The sequence below is a fragment of the Myxocyprinus asiaticus genome, chromosome 28 (genome assembly GCF_019703515.2).
Source record: "Myxocyprinus asiaticus isolate MX2 ecotype Aquarium Trade chromosome 28, UBuf_Myxa_2, whole genome shotgun sequence".
Classification (NCBI taxonomy): domain Eukaryota; kingdom Metazoa; phylum Chordata; class Actinopteri; order Cypriniformes; family Catostomidae; genus Myxocyprinus; species Myxocyprinus asiaticus.
In genome coordinates, this window is record NC_059371.1 from 29,095,268 (window position 1) to 29,116,183 (window position 20,916).

Consider the following 20,916-nt stretch of genomic DNA (forward strand, 5'->3'; position numbering starts at 1 on the left):
CAGGGTCAAATTTGATCCCACATAGGAAACGAATGGCGGAGATGATAAAACCGAGCATTTTTTATCAAATAAAATCAATAAATCAGCCACAATGCAGAACACACATGCACATAAATGAAGGGGTGATACTATAACATATCCACAATGCGGAACGCACATGCTCGCTCTCTCTCTCTCTCTCTCTCTCTCTCTCTCTCGCTCTCTCTCTCTCTCTCTCTCTCTCTCTCTCTATCACACACACACACACACACACACACACACACACAAACACACACAATCATACACAGGAATGAATAGGTGACACTATAACATAGAGCATTTTTATATAATTTGTCAAATAAAATCAGCCACAATGCAGAACACACACAGAAATGAAGTGGTGAGACCACAACACATCCACTGTGGAGAACACACACACACGTTTTCACAACCTTCTGCCATGTGTGCGTGGATTCATAAACAAGACTATAGTTTATGATGATAATTAGTATCATTCTTCACTGTTTTATACTGTTCTTTACCCTTTATTGGTTGTTTTTTATGAATAATATATTTGTTGTTACTCGTTATTGCTGTTCAATTCACTGAATTTTCAGAATTTTTATGCTTGAAAAAATCCCAAGTTTGCCACTGCAAAAAGTATTGTTTGTACACAAAACGAATTATCACTGTTCACTCCTGATAATTTCTGTTTATTGCTGTTGGTTTTGTTGACTTTTTGTTGAGTTATTGAGTTGAATTGTGATGTTTGAAATAAATGATAGGTAACAAAGTCTCCTCTTTGTAAAACCATGGCCAGTAATCATAATCTGACACTTCAAAACACCTCAAAAACTCAACAAAAAATGCTAGAATTTGACAAAAATAGTGATTTTTGAATGTCCAAATATATATCCAAATGCATAATTTGTGATAAGATCTAAAAAGAAATCAGTTTGTTACAACCAGGCAAATGAGTGGACCTCTGCAGCCATCTACTGGTTATAGTTGTAATTTCATGTCATTTTAATTGAAATAAAAATTGTTTTCCAGCAGATGGCAGCAATATGCCCCAAAGCATGACAAATATTTTATTTTTTTTCTCCATGAATGAAACTGAGTATTGTAGAACTTCACTGAAGAGAATCTAACATAAACAAGGTGTAGCAACATGGTGTAGCAAAAATGGTGGTTTAGAAATTTTGAGGCAAATAAGGTCAAAATTACCATATATCCCCCAAATAACTGCACAATTCCATAGTTCATAAATTAATAAAGTGAGTAATATTGCATTTGTTTGAAAAAATTACATGAGTAGGGTAAAAAATTACACATTATTGTCTGGGGTCAAATTTGACCCCAAACAGTATGAGAATGCACCCGAAACGAACAGAACACAAGGGTTAAGTATAGATTTGCATGCAATTCTGTGAAATACTATTGCATGACTATCAAGACCTTTTGGTTATGGCTCCTTCTGTCTAACATTTGATCAAACCACAGAATCCGAAAATTGCTTTCTCTCCCCTTTTCCGCTTCTCTTTCTTTATCCTCTTTTATTATCCCAAAAGCTGTTTCAGATGTCATAGCCTATTGAATATTTACATAACAGAGTGAACCACAGATATAAGACACTTGTGCTAAAACTTAAAGCTTAGAAAGGCTTATGCTGACCAACATAATAATTTAATTTAAAGCATCATGTTGAACAGGAGCATAGAGAGCGCACTGTTATGTCAAACATTACAGTGATGATACAACTTGAGATAATAGAAATTCATGCTTGCACTGGATCTATGACACAGTCAAGAAATTTAGTCTATAATTAGTTCCTGTACGGAGCAAAATAAAAGTTGAAATATAAATATAAAAAGAATAACTGAAATTTAGCTTAAAAACACTTTCTCAAACACATCTTAGCCACCTATGTTGTTATTTGAGGACATATTCTGGCAGCCAAATGTTTGGAATAATGTACAGATTTTGCTGTTTCGGAAGGAAATTGGTACTTCAATTCACCAAAGTGGCATTCAACTGAACATAAAGTATAGTCAGGTCATTACTGATGTAAAAAACAACACCATCACTATTTGAAAAAAGTCATTTTTGATCAAATCACGACAGGCCCCATTTCCAGCAGCCATCACTCCTTAACCTTGTCCTTGAGTAATCATGCTAAATTGCTAATTTGGTACTAGAAAATCACTTACCATTATATCAAACACTGCTGAAAGCTATTTGGTTCGTTAAATGAAGCTTAACATTGTCTTTGTGTTTGTTTTTGAGTTGCCACAGTATGCAATAGACTGGCATGTCTTAAGGTCAATATTATTGCAAAAATGGCAAAAAAGAAACAGCTTTCTCTAGAAACTCATCAGTCAATCATTGTTTTGAGGAATGAAGGCTATACAATGCTTGAAACTGCCAAAAAACTGAAGATTTCATACAAAGGTGTATACTACAGTCTTCAAAGACAAAGGACAACTGGCTCTAACAAGGACAGAAAGAGAAGTGAAAGGCAAGATGTACAACTAAACAAGAGGATAAGTACATCAGAGTCTCTAGTTTGAGAAATAGACACCTCACATGTCCTCAGCTGACAGCTTCATTGAATTCTACCCGCTCAACACCAGTTTCATGTACAACAGTAAAGAGAAGACTCGGGGGTGCAGGCCTTATGGGAAGAATTGCAAAGAAAAAGACACTTTTGAAACAGAAAAACAAAAAGAAAAGGTTAGAGTGGGCAAAGAAACAGTCATTGGACAGCAGATAATTGGAAAAGAGTGTTATGGATCTTAACCACATTGAGCTTTTGTGGGATCAGCTAGACTGTAAGGTGTGTGAGAAGTGCCCGACAAGACAGCCACATCTATGGCAAGTGCTACAGGAAGCGTGGGGTGAAATGTCACCTGAGTATCTGGATAAACTGACAGCTAGAATGCCAAGGATCTGCAAAGCTGTCATTGCTGCACGTGGAGGATTTTTTGATGTGAACACTTTGAAGTAGTTTAAGAAAATCTGCAAATTTTTTTCAAATTGTAATTGTAATTTTCCATGTTATTAATGTCCTGTCTATATATTGTGATCAGTTGAATGCCACTTTGGTGAATAAAAGTACCAAATCTTCTTTCTTTCCATAAGAGCAAAATCTGTACATTATTCCAGACTTTTGGCCACCAGTGTAGAGATTCTAATGAAATTTATGAATAATCCATATCTACATAGTTAACATGCATTTTATATTTTATATTTATCCAACACATCCAACCTCTTCTGCCATTTCATTCCTCTGGAAAAAAAACAACAACAAAAAACTAAAAAACAAAAAACATTTGCACTGTACATAACAGATAACAGATTTGTATTAGATTGCACTACGTATGTGTATGTGTGTATGTATGTGTGTGTGTGTGTGTGTGTGTGTCTGTGTGTGTGTGTGTGTACGTATGTGTATAACTATTTTTTAATTTTTTATTATTATCTATGTCTTGCTGCTGTTTTTGTATTGTTTTTGTATTGTTGTACACTGGAAGCTCCTGTCACCAAGACAAATTCCTTGTATGTGTAAGCATACTTGGCAATAAAGCTGATTCTGATTCTGATTTGAACTGGTAATTTTTTTTAAATCCCTCTTTAAAAGTTATTTAATTATTTAGCGTAAAAAACAACAGATTTCCTTTATCTCCATTACCTCATATTATTTTCTCAAAATGATTGTACAAATTTATGAACTAAAGCCTTTCGTCCAATCCGCTTGCGTAGCAATTCATTAATATGCATCTTTCAGGAATCTTAGCCAATAACGTAACAGTGGGCGTGGTCAACTCCTCCGCTGGTCGGATAGCCCCGTCTGCTTTTAGCTTTTTCTCAGTAGAATGGCGGCCGCAGCCTGCGGTACTCGTGGTTGTACAAGGACTAATAATTCAGCCAAACCACACAAAGAACACCTGCGAAAAAGCCGGGACTCCCATAGGAGACAAGCGGCCCTGTTGTTTCTTACCAACATATCTTTGGACGGACGACCGGTTTTCAATCTAAGCAGTGGAACCGTTGGCCCCAGGGAAGCCGAGAACCGGTGTGTGGATGTCGGTGCGTCAGCGGTGACGGGTCCCCCTCTGTCGACAACCAGCAGCTACGGAACCTTCACCCAAGTGTCATCCTCCATCAGCGGGGGGGCTGCTACCCCATTACCGAGGACTAACACATGTCCAGCTCCTGTACAATTTAATATAGGGAGTAGCGACGTTTTCACGGAGGATGGAAGAGCAGATCCTTTGTCAGTCCAGGGACCCCCGCTTTCACCGACATCTGGACCGTTGAATCCCCTTTTAGGATCCAGCAAATCGCCCTGCCAGTTTCCGGGCTCTAACCCCGTGCCTGATCCCCGACAAAGGTGAGTTATTACACGGTAGGCCGTAATTTAGTAACGTCACGCAGGTTGCCAAACAATGAGATGACACATTTACTCCCTGGATGGGATTTTGTGCATAAATTACTCCCATTCATAACAAGTGCGTAGTAAATATTTTAATGCATGCATGATGCAGTCTTCCTTTGTACAGCGGTTACCTACCGCAATTCATTCTTATTGGTATTTTCTTGACTATTATAGCTCATATGTTTATCCTAACTGTGGCTGATATCGTTGTTCCAAATGTTTGCATTCTATTTTTGACTTTGAAGAATTATTATAAACCGTGCATGGTAAAATTTAAGGGAAAAACATAAATATGTAAGTGGAATGACCAACTTCCGCCTTTTTTTAAATGCAACTTTCTTTTTCATATTTGAAGAAAGGTGTTGTTTTGCAAACAAAAAGATTACAGCAAATATTTGAAATATGTGACATTGTTGAAACATGTTAAAGGGATAGTTCACCCCAAAATGAAAATTCATAATTTTTTTTCACCCTCATGCCATCCCAGATGTGTATGACTTTATTTTTTGTTTTGAAAGATTTTTAGAAGAGTATTTCAGCTCTGTAGGTCCTCACAATGCAAGTGAATGGGGACCAAAATTTTAAAGCTCCCAAAGCACATAAAGGCAACATAAAAGTAATCAATAGTCCTTTTTTACTATAAATTATCCTCCCTGCCCAATAGGTGGCGATATGCACGAAGAATGGGAATCACCAACAACACAAGAAGAATGCAAACGTGAAAGTGGAGATTAATAGTAAAAAAGGACTTAAATATTGATCTGTTTTCACCCATACTTATCTTATTTCTGGAGACATGGATTTAACCACTTGAGTCATAAGGATTTCTTTTATGCTGCCTTTATATGCTTTTTTGAGCTTCTGAGTTTTAAACCCTGTTGGCTTGCATAGTATGGACCTACAGAGCTGAGATATTCTTCTAGAAATCTCCAGCAGAAATCTTCAGCAGAGGAAAGAAAGTCAAACACATCTGGGATGGCATGAGGGTGAGAAAATGATGAGAGAATTTTCATTTTTGGGGGAACTATCCCTTTAAGATGAGCAGATAGAGGAAGGATAGATGGCTCTACATGTATCTACATTATCACTTTAATACAAATGAAAAGACATAGGCAAAGCAGTCTAGAGTATATAACAGTATAAATAAATTTAGTAAATAAAAATTAATGTAAATGTTTGACAGGTATCTGTTCTGTAATGAGTTAGCTGTCTATCCTATTTGCCTTATTCATTTGACTATAAAAGTCAACAGTCATTGTGTTTTTAACTATGAAAACTGGCAACTTGTGATGTGATTAGGGAAGACCCATTGAGGTAGCCAGAAGATTTGCCTGATAAGATATATCACTGTTGTCATAACAGATAACTGACAGCAGTTTTAATAAATACACTGCTGAGTCAGTCTAACTAAACTTATACCCTTAAGGTTGTCAACCATTCACAGCAAGCTTTGTTTTTCCTGTAGGTGATGTTGCTCATGTGAAGCGGTCCTAATTATCTCATTTCAGAACATATGTACACAATTTTCTGTTTGTCTTCTTTGTTGCTTGTCTTTGACTTTCTTTCTCTTTTTATCTCTTTCATCTGTTCCCCTCACCCTATTATCTCTTTATGTAAGATCTGTTGATGGACTGATGTTGAGCTGGTGACTTTTAAGCCTTAATTTATAGTCAAGGGCCATAATGATTTAGACTTAGCCCTGGATTTTTAGTTTAATCCATTACTCCAAACAAGAGAGTCCATATATTCTAGAGGATAAGTGACATACAATAGCTGACAGCAGCTTAAGAATAGTGTGCCACCAAAAATAAAAATTCTCTCATAATTTTCTCACCCTCATGCCATCCCAGAACACAAATGAACATTTTTAGAAAAATATCTCAGCTCTGTTGGTCCATTCAATGCAGGACAATAACTTTTAAACTCCAAAAAGCACATAAAGGCAGCATAAAATAATCAGTAAGACTTCAGTGGTTTAATCCATGTCTTCAGAAGTGATATTATAGATGTGGGTGAGAAACAATCAGTATTAGTTATTTTTCTTTTGTTTTGGTGATTCACATTCTTTATGCATATCGCCACTGTGACGAGGAGGAGGGCGTGGCCGGGCCGTGAGTGTGCACGGCCGGCGCTGAATCGGCTGATCAGCGGGAGTGCAAGATAAAGTGGAGCCGGAGATGCCAGTTCGAGAGAGAGACGCATGCGGCCACGCTGCATGTGTGTCTGCGTGTCCTTATGTGTTATGTTGTTTTACATTGAGTTTTACCATTAAACTTTACGTTGACTGTTCAGCCAGTTCCTGCCTCATCATTGCCCATCCTTTACCTGGGCAGGTAGGAGAATTTATAGTAAAAAAACAACTCAAATATTGATCTGTTTCTCACCCACACCTATCATATCTCTTCTGAAGACATGGATTTAACCACTGGAGTCGTATGAAAATAAGATTTACTTTGTATTAAGTTGACAGTGTATATTTTTAGAGTAATATTACATGTATAAACCTAAAGAGGAACATTTTCAATTAATTTGAAATTTATCAGTATTCCTTAGAAACAATAAAAAAAATGTTATGTAATTTTTTATATATATACATTTTGTACACCTTTTTTTTTTCTCTGAAATATTCATTTTTTTTATTTTTTTTTATCTGTTTTTACGTTAAGTTTTCACCATTTTAATCACCATTTTGCATTCTAGTTCATTAAATGGTCCTGTGGTGTGACAAAAAAAAATTATTTAAGTTAAATATTCAATGTAGTCCAAAACCAATATAATAAAAACAAAATAAAAGAAAGAAAAATAACCCAATTCTGTTTAAAATAGTTTTAGATTAAGTATAGCATGTCACACCACAGGACATATCAAGTAGGCTATTTCATGACAACGATCTATTTACCTCTTTATTTGTTATTATGGTTTTGTTTCAGGACACGTAACCTGTCTGAATCCCCAGGGCCAAAAGTTTCCAAGAAGGTGCACTTCATCAAGAACATGAGACAGTATGATACGCGAAGTAGCAGGTGAGCCGTGGGTGTGATATGGATAAGGAATCTTTGCTCCCTCCCTGAGTAGGAGAACCTCCCTGAGTAGGGCCTACATCTGTTAGGTTTATTTGATGAACAGTCTGTATGTTCATGATCAATGTTAGGGTGCTTAGATGTTCTTATCAGCAAATTTTGACAAAGGCATTCAGACAGTAATAGAAGATCCATGCTAATTCTGAGAAGTGTATTGGGCACGAGTCAAATAAGGTGAATACACATAACGGATGCTTGGATTGTTGATGCTGGACCGTTTCCTCAAGCACTAAGGTTCTTTGTTATAAAACTGCAGTGTGCTTCTCACTAAGTGAAAATCTGCAGCTTCAGACAGACTCTGTGGTTCTTTCGCTAACTTAATATCTGGCATAAGTACTTGCAGGGCTAACTCGCTTAGCTTCTCAGACAGACGAAAGGGGGATAGATGTGGCTGCCTACTTAGAGAACAACTGGGTTGGATTAAATCAGTCTTGAATGGAACCTTAAATAGCAGTGGCATCTTCTGGAAATAGAACTGCACCTTTGCAAAGCCATTAAAATGTAATGCAACTCTCTTATATAAGATAAACACTTATAAAAGTGCTCATCGTCTTCCTTGATTTCTTTTCTTTCTCCCTCTAACCCATTTAGTTTCCTCCTCCAGTAATCTCTACACACTGTGTTCTCCTTATTGTGTTCTACAAACACAATCGGCTGTCCTTGTCTTTGTGTTTTTTACTTTTGTACCCTTTATCAGTCAAGTATTTTTCCCCGATATGATCTTCTCTATCAGGCAAAACACAGTTTTACCTCCTGCCTTCAACTAACATCATCCACCCTGAAATGACTCACATTCACATTAGCTCCCAGCCTCATGTCATCAGCAGTGTGTAATGTGTGTCCTTCGACCCCATTGACCACAACCTGTGTCACAAGCTGCTGTCATTCAACCCCCTGGAATTGTGACAGGGTTCATTGTAATCACATTTTGGACTTGCAGTCAGGCCATTCACGGAAGACCAATCTATTATTAAATATTTTGATTAGAAAGCTATACGCTGATTTTAATTGACAATATTAGGAAATTCTAATGGCCCATATTAGCAATATCACACATGCAAGGTATCACACGATATCTCACAAGCACCATGTTGATATTCAGTATAAAAGCATGAATGTAAGTGCGATGTTGTTAATAGCAAGGAAGTTAATAGCGAGGAATTGACATTTCAGATTCAATATGACCAGATATTTTGTTTATTTTTGCTGAGCCAACAAAAATAGTGCCAAAAGAAGCCAAAGCAGGACCCATAGTTGGAGTTCTATGTAGTGAACACAAACAGTGAAGCATTCCAATGATGTAGTGTGAAATATCACTCTTAGAAATGCTGCTTGTCCAATCAAATTAGTGTAGTGGAACAAACTGTTTTATAATGTACCATAAGTAATAACTGTTTCTGAAGGATCCAAATGGATTGACTTTTGGCTGGTCATCTCGTCACAAACTTCATCCCAATGACATAAGATCTCTCATTTGCTTTTTGTTTTGGTGTGCATGCTGTTGTGACCCATATGTGCTGGTTTGATGCTAAAGGAACAGTTCACCAAAACATGAAAATTCTCATCATTTACTCACCCTCATGCCATCCCATATGTGTATGACTTTCTTTCTTCAGCAGAACACAAACGAAGATTTCTGGAAGAATATCTCAGCTCTGTAGGTCCATAGAAAGTTGCAAAAGCACATATGGCCATCATAAAAGTAATCCATATAACTCCAGTTGATTGATTAATGTCTTCTGAAGCAAAACACTAGGTGTGTGTAAGAAATAAATCAATATTTAAAACATATTTTTACTAAAAAATTCTCGTTTCCGGCCAGCTGTGGTATGCATGTTCACGAGGGTCAAGGTCACACAGTCTCTCACGTGACGCAAGCACGTTGGAAAGTGAATGGATTTCTATTTGTATCGGTTTCTTTTTCAAAATGGTGCTATTGTGTGCTTATCCTGGATGCCTCAACCTACTGAAAAATGAATATGTCCATGGGCATCATCGCAAGTGGAAAGACTCCCTATCAATGATCCTGAGTGACTGATGCCATGGCTGCTCGCTGACTCAAATTTTGAGGTACTCAAATTATTGAGAGTGTGCAGTGAACATTTTTCCCCTGCCTATTTCAGACCACGCCAACACGCTTGCATCATGCAAAAGACAGTTTGAACTCCACCCTCGTGAACATGCATACCACAGCTGGCCGGAAGCAAACATTTTTAGTAAAAAATATTTTAAAATATTGATCTATTTCTTACACCTAGAGTTTCGTTTCAGAAGACATTACTTAATCCACTGGAGTTGTATGGATTACTTTTATGATGGCTATAAGTGCTTTTTGGAGCTTCAAGATTTTGGCACCCATTCACTTGCATTATATGAACCTGCAGAGCTGAAATATTCTTCCAAATATCTTTGTTTGTGTTCAGCAGAAAAAGGAAAGTCATATGCATCTGGGATGGCATGAGGGTGAGTGAATGAAGAGATCATTTTATTTTTTGGGTGAATTATTCCTTTAAGGTGTGTGATTCAGCACCTGACTGTTGTCTATTCTGTGAGCACTTTTCATCTGTGTCCTGCAGGATTGTGCTGATCTGTGCCAAGCGATCTCTGTGTGCTGCTTTCTCTGTATTGCCCTATGGAGAGAGCTACCACATCAGGTACAGAGCCACCACAGTCAGCCAAACATTCAATCATGCAAATCCATACAAAATGGATGGACAAATCAAATGTTCAGTATTGAGCTTGGACTATTAAATATCTAAAGATTAGAGAATTTTGAATGGTAAATGCATTTAAGGGGCTGTTTCACAAAGCTGGATTTCCAGTGAGCAAACTTGGGCTGATTATCTTGGGCTTTAGTTCACCTCACAATGTGTTTAATATAAGCTTTAGTTCTGCTTTATATCTGTACATAAATTATATGTGTAATCCATCATCCAGCTTTGTGCGGGCTTCCTAGTGAGTGATTTGACATTGTAATGAGATTTTGAGATACTAGTCCAAAGATTACAGTGGTTTGTCCACCTGTCATTCACAGGACAATGTCATTATTAATAGGCATAAGGATAAATAATCTTTATTTTTAGTCAATGTTCTTTTATGACAAACACTGTAAGAGGCTGTTCACACAGGACATATTTTTGTGTCTGTCTGCACCATTTAAAATAGTTTTTCTTTGTTAACCTGCACTAAATGGGCGCATATTTGCGACTTTGCAAACTTTGACAGTTGCAGTTTTTCTTGCTGTTTTTTCAGTGTTGTGATGAGCGTCACGTTTTTATGATGGTGTGTCAAGTTAAAAGCAGTTCAACTTTTGAAAACGTGACTTGATACCTGCATTTTGGTTCATTCTGCAGTGCTGCATCTAGCTGTTTTTGAACGCAGCAACACGTCCTGTAACCGATTGTGTCCTCGTGCTTAAAAAAAAAAGCTAGACACAGTGCACTAGGTGGTGCCATGATGATTCTGATTGCCGCTGGACTGTTTTCTGGTCCCGGTCTCCATAAGAAGCAAAGTGAAAACTACCGAAACGAGCGATCTTGATGGAGAACATCAACCATTTCAGGTGTTTGTTGAAGTAAAAATTAGTTCAGGCTCAATTTGTGCAGTTGTTGGCTGTCATAACAACTCGAAGAAGTTAATGATATCAACATAACTAACCTCGGGCCATTGCTTTAAATTCATCTACCCACTCATGTGAGGAACTGTCAAAAGTACTGGCCAAATTTCTCCCATTTGTCCTTATCAATCATGGCCTCCTAATAATCCCCAACCATGAATTGGCTCTATCACTCTCTCATCAATAGCTGGTGTGTGGTGAGCGTACGGGCGCACTATCGCTACCGTCACATTGATTGGAGTGTACTGTTAGAAAAGCGCTATTTAAGTGTGTAACGTTCATTCATTTAAAATCAAAACAAAGACATGCTTCCATTTTGAATTGTGGAACACCATCAGGAAAAAGATGGATAGAACAGAACAAGCGTGTCTCAAGATGCGCTTTTAAAAGTTGACATTCTTTTTAACCTGACACAGCGACTAAAAACTGTTGTGAAAGACGTTCATCTAGTGCAGGATTACATAGAAAAACAATTGAAAAATGGGTCGTTCACACCAAATGTATTTTTGTGTCTGTCTGCACTAAGACTGGTTCTGTCATTCTAAGCTTTAATGTAATGGCTCATTCACAAACAAGTCCACAGACAGTCTACTGCAGCTTGATATTGGTGTATTAATAGACTTCTTGGGTGACATTTACATCAGGCAAAGAGCAACAAGACAGAGGAGTCTTTATCTCAAGATCTGAATTGGAGAGACTGTGTAAGCGGAGCAAAATTTTATACAATTTTGATTTAATAATTTATCTACCTACTGCAGTGACTCAAAACTAGAAGCCCAGAGACAGAGGCACTCTTCTGGTGGGGGAGTAGATATGGTCCCTGGGCTGGAGGGAGTGGAGGTGGACTTTGGAAAGGTAAGATGAAATCTTCCTCAGAGAAGACAGAGCAAAAGTTGTGTTTACAGTGTATGTACCTTAGTAACATTAGTTTGTTTTTCATGGTGGTATATGTTATCATGATTATCTGTTTTTAAAGCATGATTGTGAAACACACAGTAGTATGTCACTGGGTGTGTGTTTTCGCAATGTATATGTTTGTGTTTACACTGGTGGCCCTGTTTCTGTGTCTGACTAGTGTTGTCGATGTTTGTGTGTTGCAGACAGTATCATATGCCCGCTTCCTACTCCCAACCAATGCCTTGGTCAGGCAGAAGAGCAGTGGCCCACCTGATCTCAGTACAGCCCAGACCCCTATGTTTCGAAATCGCATCAACGCCCAGAAGAACTTCACCCCTTCCCGTATAAACAGCACTGCTGGGCAAGACACCGGTGTGTTTCCTAGTCTCAGAATCCAAGACACACCTTAGATTCACCTTATCTACTTATTACAGCATTTGTTACATTTGAAAAAGTATCAACATTTTTACATTTATACAGAGTGCATTTAAGCTATACATTTTATCAGTGTGTTTTCCCTCAGAATTGAACCATGTGGCATTCCTAGCGCCATGCTTTATCAGAAACTACTAATACTGTGCATGCGAAATATCAGTTTATGTGTGTATTTATATATCTGGCAAGCTACTCTTGATGTATACACTGGCAGCCAAATGTTTGTAATAATGTACAGATTTTGGTCTTATGCAAAAGGAATTGGTACTTTTATTCACCAAAGTGACATTCCTGATCACAATGTATAGTCAGGACATTAATCATGTGAAAAATGACTATTACAATTTGAAAAAAAATTCAGAACTACGTAAACTACAAAGAGTTCTCATCAAAAATATCCTCCACGTGCAGCAATGACAGCTTTGCAGATCCTTGGCATTCTAGCTGTCAGTTTATCCAGATACTCAGGTGACATTTCACCCCACGCTTCCTGTAGCACTTGCCATAGATGTGGCTGTCTTGTCAGGCATTTCTCACACACCTTACAGTCTAGCTGATCCCACAAAAGCTCAATGGGGTTAAGATCCATAACACTCTTTTCCAATTATCTGTTGTCCTATGTCTGTGTTTCTTTGCCCACTCTAACCTTTTCTTTTTGTTTTTCTGTTTCAAAAGTGTCTTTTTCTTTGCAATTCTTCCCATAAGGCCTGCACCCCTGAGTCTTCTCTTTACTGTTGTACATGAAACTGGTGTTGAGCGGGTAGAATTCAATGAAGCTGTCAGCTGAGGACATGTGAGGCGTGTATTTCTCAAACTAGAGACTCTGATGTACTTATCCTCTTGTTAAGTTGTACATCTGGCCTTCCACATCTCTTTCTGTTCTTGTTAGGGCCAGTTGCTCTTTGTCTTTGAAGAATGTAGTGTACACCTTTTGTATGAAATCTTCAGTATTTTGGCAATTTCAAGCATTGTATAGCCTTCATTCCTCAAAACAATGATTGACTGACGAGTTTCTAGAAAAGCGGTTTCTTTTTTGCCATTTTTGACCTAATATTGACCTCGACATGCCAGTCTATTGCATACTGTGGCAACTCAAAACAAACACAAGGACAATGTTAAGCTTCATTTAATGAACCAATTAGCTTTCAGCTGTGTTTGATATAATGACAAGTGATTTTCTAGTACCAATTAGCAATTTAGCATGATTACTCAAGGATAAGGTGTTGGAGTGATGGCTGCTGGAAATGGGGTCTGTCTAGATTTGATCAAAAATGACTTTTTTCAAATAGTGATGGTGTTGTTTTTTACATCAGTAATGTCCTGACTATACTTTGTGATAAGTTGAATGTCACTTTGGTGAATTAAATTACCAGTTTCCTTCCGAAACAGTAAAATCTGTACATTATTCCAAACATTTGGCCGCCAGTGTATGTATGCTTAATATTGTGTGTAACTCTATTTATAGGTGTGGATGAGCTGTCAGACTATGACCCCAACTTACTCAGTGACCCCCAGTGGCCTTGTGGGAAGCACAAACGGGTCTTAATCTTTGCGTCCTATGTGGTAAGCTTCCCAATTAAACTGTTTAAACCATGTAGTTCCTAAACTCTAACCTGATGCACATAAAAATGCATAGGAAGGACATCTGCTTAGCATTACAGCATATAGTGATATGACAGTGTTTCTGAACTCATTCGGTAATCTTTGAACTCAACGTATGACCTGCATCAGATCGCATCAGATCCCATCAGCATGTCATATGATGGTCTAACAGCTAAAGGCAAGAAGCATGATATCTTGTATCATAAATCACAGCTGACTAGACTTTCGGGGTTAAAGTAAACAAAGCAAGTTAAATGCTTGCAGCCCCAATGTGCCTGAATGTATTTTAGTCACCATAAAAAGAAGTAATACATTCTTTTATGACATCTGCAATAAAAGTGTCCTTGTCTCCTCCAGACAACGGTTATTGAATATGTGAAACCATCTGATTTGAAGAAAGACATGAACGAGACATTCAAGGAGAAGTTTCCCTACATAAAGCTGACCCTCAGCAAGATTAGAAGGTAAAGTCATATTATATACATGTATAATATTAAATGTGTCTTATATATCATTAGTTAACATGAACTAACATTGAACAATTTTATTTCTTTTAATCTTGGTTATTGTTCAATTCAACATATAAAAATATATTTTTTTAAATTAAAAGATCTGTTAAGATATGTTAAAATTAGTTGATGCACTATGAACTAACAATTAACAGTTGTATTTTTATTATCTAACATTAACAGAGATTAATAAATGCTATAAAAAAAAATATATTGTTCATTGTAAGTTTGCTGTACTTAAAGGGATAGTTTACCCAAAAATGAAAATTCTCCTATCTCGAACTCACACTCAGGCCATCCAAGATGTGTATGACTTTCTTTTTTCTGCAGAACACAAACGAAGATTTTTTTTAAGACTATCTCAGCTCTTTAGGTCCTCGCAATGTAAGTAAACAGTAACCAAAACTTTGAAGCTTCAAAAAGCAAATAAAGGCAGCATAAAAGTAATCCATAGGTTAAATCCATGTAGTCAGAAGTGATATAATAGGTGTGGGTAAGAAACAGATCAATATTTAAGTCTTTTATTTCTATAAATCTCTACATTCACTTCCACATTCTTCTTTTGTTTTTTGGCGATTTGCATTCCTCGTGCATATCGCCACCTACTGGTTGGGGATGGTAAAAGTTGGAGATTTATAGTTAAAAAAAGGACTTAAAAATAATAATAATTAATAATTGTATTTATTTATCACACATTATACATTTGCACATATACAGTGAAATTCTTTTTTTTTTCACATATCCCAGCTAAGCTGGGGTCAGAGTGCAGGGTCAGCCATGTTACAGCGCCCCTGGAGCAGATAGGGTCAAGGGCCTTGCTCAAGGGCCCAACAGTGGCATCTTGGCAGTGCTGGGGCTTGAACCCCTGACCTTCTGATCAGTAACCCAGAGCCTTAACCGCTGAGCCGTATCAAATCACTTCTGAAGACATGGATTTTACCAATAGAGTTGTATGGATTACTTTCATGCTGCCTTAATGTCATTTTTGTAGCTTCAAATTTCTGGTCACCATTCACTTGCATTGTATGGACATAGAGCTGAAATATTCTTCTAAAAATCTTCATTTGTGTTCTACAGAAGAAAGTAAGTCACACATCTGGGATGGCATGAGGGTGAGTAAATGATCAGGAAATTTTCATTTTTGGGTAAACTGGTCCAATGTATTAACGAATGGAACCTTATTGTAAAGTGTTTATATATACAGTACTGTGCAAAAGTTTCAGGCACTTGTGAAAAATTTTGCATAGTGAGGATGTCTTCAAAAATAATGACTTAAATAGTTTTCATTTATCAATTAACATCATACAAAGTCCAGTAAACTTAAAAAAAAAAAAAAAAGCTACATCAATATTTGGTGTGACCACCTTTGCCTTTAAAACAGCACCAATTCTCCTAGGTACACCTGGACACAATTTTTCTTGGTTGTTGGCAGATAGGATGTTCTAAGCTTCTTGGAGAATTTGCCACAGTTCTTCTATCTATATAGTCTCAATTGCTTCTGTCTCTTTATGTAATCTCAGACTGACACGATGTTCAGTGGGGGCCATGACATCTGTTGCAGGGCTCCCTGTTCTTCTGTTCTAATCTTTTCTACTTGCAAAAGTAATGTTTGGGAGTCTAAAATGAATTTTTCCTATTGACACACTAAAGCTGAAGATATAAATAATCATCTTATGACAAATGTTTTTGTGAAACATCTTAAGTGCCTAAAACTTTTGCACAGTACTGTATATATTTATATACACACACACACATACTTTACAAAATCTCTCATTCTGCCCTGACTATTTAACATGCATCACAGTTTGAAAAGGGAGATGCGATCAGTGAGTGAGGAGTGTGGTCTACAGCCGGTTACCATAGCAATGGCCTATGTTTACTTTGAGAAGCTGGTTCTGCAGGGTCGACTGAACAAGCACAACAGAAAGCTGGTGTCTTCTGCCTGTGTTTTACTGGCTGCCAAGATTAGCAGTGACCTCAAGAAACAAGAAGTCAAGCAATTGATTGATGTAAGTGGGGCGTGTTTGATTTGAAATATTTTGGATGTTAATGTATAGCACATACTATACATTGAATATTTTTACCTTGACAGTACCATATTTTTTTAGATGTACTATGATAGTAGTATAGTATTCTTTGAAGTACCTTGGAGTAATATTTAAATACCATGGTGCATAAATATAACATTCCATACCATGATAAAGTTATTTCAAAATGTCTTAATTTACACCACCACTGCCACAACACATTTTTTGAAAGGGTAAACTTTTAGGGTGACCATATTCTGATTCATATGTCGAATAACATAACTTGATCATGTCTGATAATTGTCTGCTTAATGGATTAACTAATCTGGACAGACTACAAAACATATCTATTTATGTCTTCTTAGGCTTACATCTTTTAATGTGATTTATGTACTGATTTTCTCTCTGTTCTTTCTGTTTTTCATTCTACCTGACCCTGAGCAGAGGTTGGAGGAGCGTTTCCGAATAAACTGCAAAGAGTTGATTTCCTTAGAGTTCACTGTTCTGGTTGCCTTGGAGATGGCACTCTACCTCCCCGACAGCAAGGTCATGCCTCACTATCGCAGACTGGTACAGCAGGTCTAAGTAGAGTTGGTCTAAACAAGAGGTGCCCTTAGTGCGCAGACATGTAATTCTGGTCTAAGGTGGTTCTGGAAGGTTTTTTGTATTTATCAATTCAACAAATTCCAGATCAGTGGAGTTTCTCACTGCTATGTCTAGTGGTCTCAGCACTCCTATCTTCACTCGTTTGTTTACTTCATGAAACTGACTGTATAAAGCATAAAGGTGTTTTGAGAGAGGCTTACTTCAAGCACTGATTTAAAGGGATAATTCACCCAAAAGCTACGATTCTGTCATTTACTTACCCTCATTTTGTTCCAAATCTGACTTACTTTCTTCTGTGTAACACAAAAGGAGATGTTAGGCAGAATGTTAACTTCAGTCACCATTCACTTTCTTAGTATAAAAAAAAAAAAAACATTCTGCCTAACATCTCCTTTTGTGTTTCAGGGAAGAAAGTAAGTCATATGGGTTTAGAACAACATGATGATGAGTAAATGGTGACAGATGTTTTTTTTTTCTTTTTTTTGTGAGCTATCCCTTTAAGTTTCTTCCCTGTGTAATTTTTTTAATACAGCAAACATTTGTCAACTTTAGTTTATCAAATATGTTTTTAAGCTTTTTATTGATACATTTACTTTTATTTATGCAATATTTTATTTATGGATGACATTAGTTTTATTACAAATCATAACACTGGACATTGAATGTTATGTTTTTTTTTATGACTCTTCACATGGCCAGGAGTGCTTTATATTATTATTATTATTATTTATTTTTATTTTTTTATTTTGTGGCATTCCGATGCGTATCCAGCCAGGCACTCTATGTTAGAGATGACATTTAACAGGCACATTAATTGTGCTCCTCTAGTAGTACTTTTGTTTTTTCCAGTCATTTGATATTTGCCAATTGTAGACTGTGATTTTACAGTGGAATGAGTGGATTAAAGTGGACTGATGTTAAGGAGATACATCACATTTTTTTATGTACTGTTGAATGTAAAAAAAAAAAAGAATTTTTTTTCCTTTAAAGGTGCACCAAGTTCGTTTTTGTTTTTGTCTTGGACTTATAGTTACACCTAGCGGTGTGGATGCAGCATCATTCAAATGCAGTAGTTATCATTTATCTACAGTATGCCATTGTAGAAGACCACTGTTCACTGTCAGCCATGATTAATTTTGTGAAGTGTCTATTTACAGGGCAGTAACAGTGATTAAGTAAGTAGTATTCAGCTGGTCATGTGATCTCATCATGTCAGCCCCCAAGAGGGGACTCTCTCCATGTAGAATAAAACGGCTTTTATAAGGTTACTGATTTGACTGGAGTCCTCATCTTGTGTGAGTCATCAAGATTAAATGCATGTTTCCAAATTGCAGTTCATTTCTTTAGGAGTAAAACCTTTTTAATAAGGAAAAATCACTGAGTGCACCTTTAAAGTGTGCGTGCAATTTTTAGCTGTTTGTCAAACTGAATTGTTGACGAGTTGTCTATTACAGATGCAAGTGTTTATGAATGTCTTGAACGTTTTATGATTATAAGGTGTATTACTTTCTTTAATGCACAGCTGTGACAATTACAGTAATGAAATTTTATTTAATTTGTACAGTCCTACTGTGTCCTATATATATTTATCTTATGTGCAAAGTGGATTAAACAACATGTTGCAAGCAGTAGATTTTACAAATAACTCCACATGTATATTCAGCTGTTTGGTCACAGAGGATCTCCTCCATGACAGTGAACCATGTATTTGTGTTGTGCAGTGTTGAATATGAGCTAACCTGTATAAATCTTTCTGGTTAGTTTTCATACAATGTTGTCTTATCTTTTTCTCTGATATTCTGCAATCCTTTAGAAATGTTTAAATACCATAGGAGTGGCCTATGTTTACTTTGAGAATGTGGACAGTATCACAGTTTGGAGCATTACCACTCAATCACGATGCAACATTTATTTTTACATTTGATTTTCAGCAGCAGCATTTGATTATACATTTTGACTAATTTGCCTGTTTATTTTTTGAGCGGCTGAAGCGCACAACTACCATCTAGTGGTGGTCTATTTAATGTGATGGATCTGATTCTGTATGTTGTTTTTCTCCTTTGCCTCTGGGATTTAGATTTGGTCACATTTCAGATATTTGAGACAAATTATCAGTTGCGAGAGGATAATTGAATTTATGGGTAATCACACTTCATTATTCCTCCTTGGTATAAATCTTCACACTGAAGAATGTGAAGAAGTGCCTTTTCTATTACATTTGTCTACGGTTATGCTGCCATACTATTTTCCACATGTCAACCTCTTTAATCTTTTTTAATAGTGGGTAATCACACACTTTGGCAATCTTACTTAACTTAATATGGATTTTGGTTTGAACTATGTGATGTGTTGGGAAAAACATTTACCCCTGTGATATTGTCATGAAAGCTTTTGAAGATCTAAAATGGTAGAAGCACTGTGAGGGAATCCTGTGAAATTCTGCATGAGATTACTCAATTTTTTTGTAAGTGCAATTTCCTATTGTAACAGTATGTCATAGACTGATGTGTTGGTTTGCACATAACTGTTCACAGGGTTCTGTCTTTTGTTCTGTGCAGATGCTGTGATTTTGTCATTTTTTCTTCGAAATTTACATTTATAAAAATGTTTTTAATTGTTCAGGTTTCTGTGAGATTTGTGTCATGAATTTTTACACCAAAAAGTCACTTACATGTTGATGGAAGTCTATTTAGAGAAGGCTTTCACAACACAAAGAAAACTCCTGATTAAAGGTGTAGTTTGTCATTTCTGTGCCACTAGCGGCACCAAAAGGAATTGCAAAATTTTCAACAGTTTGACTGTGTTGACTGTTTTCAAACAGGTTACCTGAACCTCCCACCCTACATTGTTTAGAAAAACAGGTAGTCCCGCCCAAAATTCACCACATTGGTTGAGCCAGAAGTTGAAACGTCGGACCACTCAGTGCCACAGTGTTTACACTCTTGGGAAAATAATGCTACTGCTGGCTTACTTCTAGTTCTCTATGCATTAAAGGTGACGTGCATACAATTCACCATTAACATCAAAGTTAGCTTGACAAAATGACATTCTGGAAGCTCTAGGTTAAAGCGAGGCAGGGAGGAAGCTCATATGGAGAGTTTCCTAATCCAAACACTTCCACGTCTATAAAAAAAAAGATATGCAAAGAAAACCCCTTTTATTCCATAGTATACAAGTAATCTTATAGTGATGTCCAAGTTATAAATGTTCAACTCGAAATTAAATAAGAACGGTTGAAGTCTCACAAGCCTGAAGTTCAACATTAGGCCACAAAACACAGTCTAAACTGTCTCTGGAACTGTTACTGTTTATTTAATTATGTCCTGTGAGACTTAAATCATGCAGTGCAATTACTGACTGGTTGTTCATATGACGATGTATAATTAAAGATACACTGGTTTCGTTGTTATAAGTGGAATTTTATAAAATTCAACCAAGCTTAAAATCATGATCATGCCTGTAAACTGCACTGGTAAGATGTACAGTGAAAAAGGTGTTATATTTTTGTCTGTTCTTACCCAAAATCAATTAGATCGCTTCAGAAGACATTGATTAAATCACTGGAGTCTTATGGATTACTTTTATGCTGCTCTTATATGCTTTATGGAGCTACAAAGGTCTGATCACCATTCACTTGCATTGTGTGGACCTTCAGAGCTGAGATATTCTTCTAAAAACCTTCATTTTTGTTCTGCAGAAGAAAGAAAGCCAGATACATCTGGGATGG

General features: G+C 36.8%; 1 protein-coding gene across 2 annotated transcripts; it reads left to right on the plus strand.

Moving 5' to 3' along the window:
* Window positions 1-3,854: 3,854 nt before the first annotated feature.
* LOC127419453 (CDK5 and ABL1 enzyme substrate 2-like) lies at window positions 3,855-19,810 on the plus strand. 2 transcript variants are annotated; one of them, XM_051660839.1, is made up of 9 exons: window positions 3,855-4,372; window positions 7,348-7,440; window positions 10,074-10,151; window positions 11,872-11,968; window positions 12,214-12,382; window positions 13,911-14,008; window positions 14,405-14,511; window positions 16,361-16,565; window positions 17,028-19,810. In XM_051660839.1, the coding sequence occupies exons 1-9, from the start codon at window positions 3,855-3,857 to the stop codon at window positions 17,166-17,168; spliced, it is 1,506 nt and encodes a 501-aa protein (XP_051516799.1). In that variant the 3' UTR covers window positions 17,169-19,810. The 2 variants fall into 2 exon arrangements, with proteins under 2 accessions (XP_051516799.1, XP_051516800.1); XM_051660840.1 differs by lacking the exon at window positions 10,074-10,151.
* Window positions 19,811-20,916: the final 1,106 nt, after the last annotated feature.

What these genes read in the sequence shown, in the direction of transcription:
- LOC127419453 (XM_051660839.1), top strand. Translation starts at nt 3,855, where the DNA reads ATGGCGGCCGCAGCCTGCGGTACTCGTGGTTGTACAAGGACTAATAAT. An exon ending in TATGATACGCGAAGTAGCAG is followed by an intron (nt 7,441 to 10,073) that starts GTGAGCCGTGGG and finishes TGTGTCCTGCAG; the next exon opens with GATTGTGCTGATCTGTGCCA. An exon ending in TGGAGGTGGACTTTGGAAAG is followed by an intron (nt 11,969 to 12,213) that starts GTAAGATGAAAT and finishes TGTGTGTTGCAG; the next exon opens with ACAGTATCATATGCCCGCTT.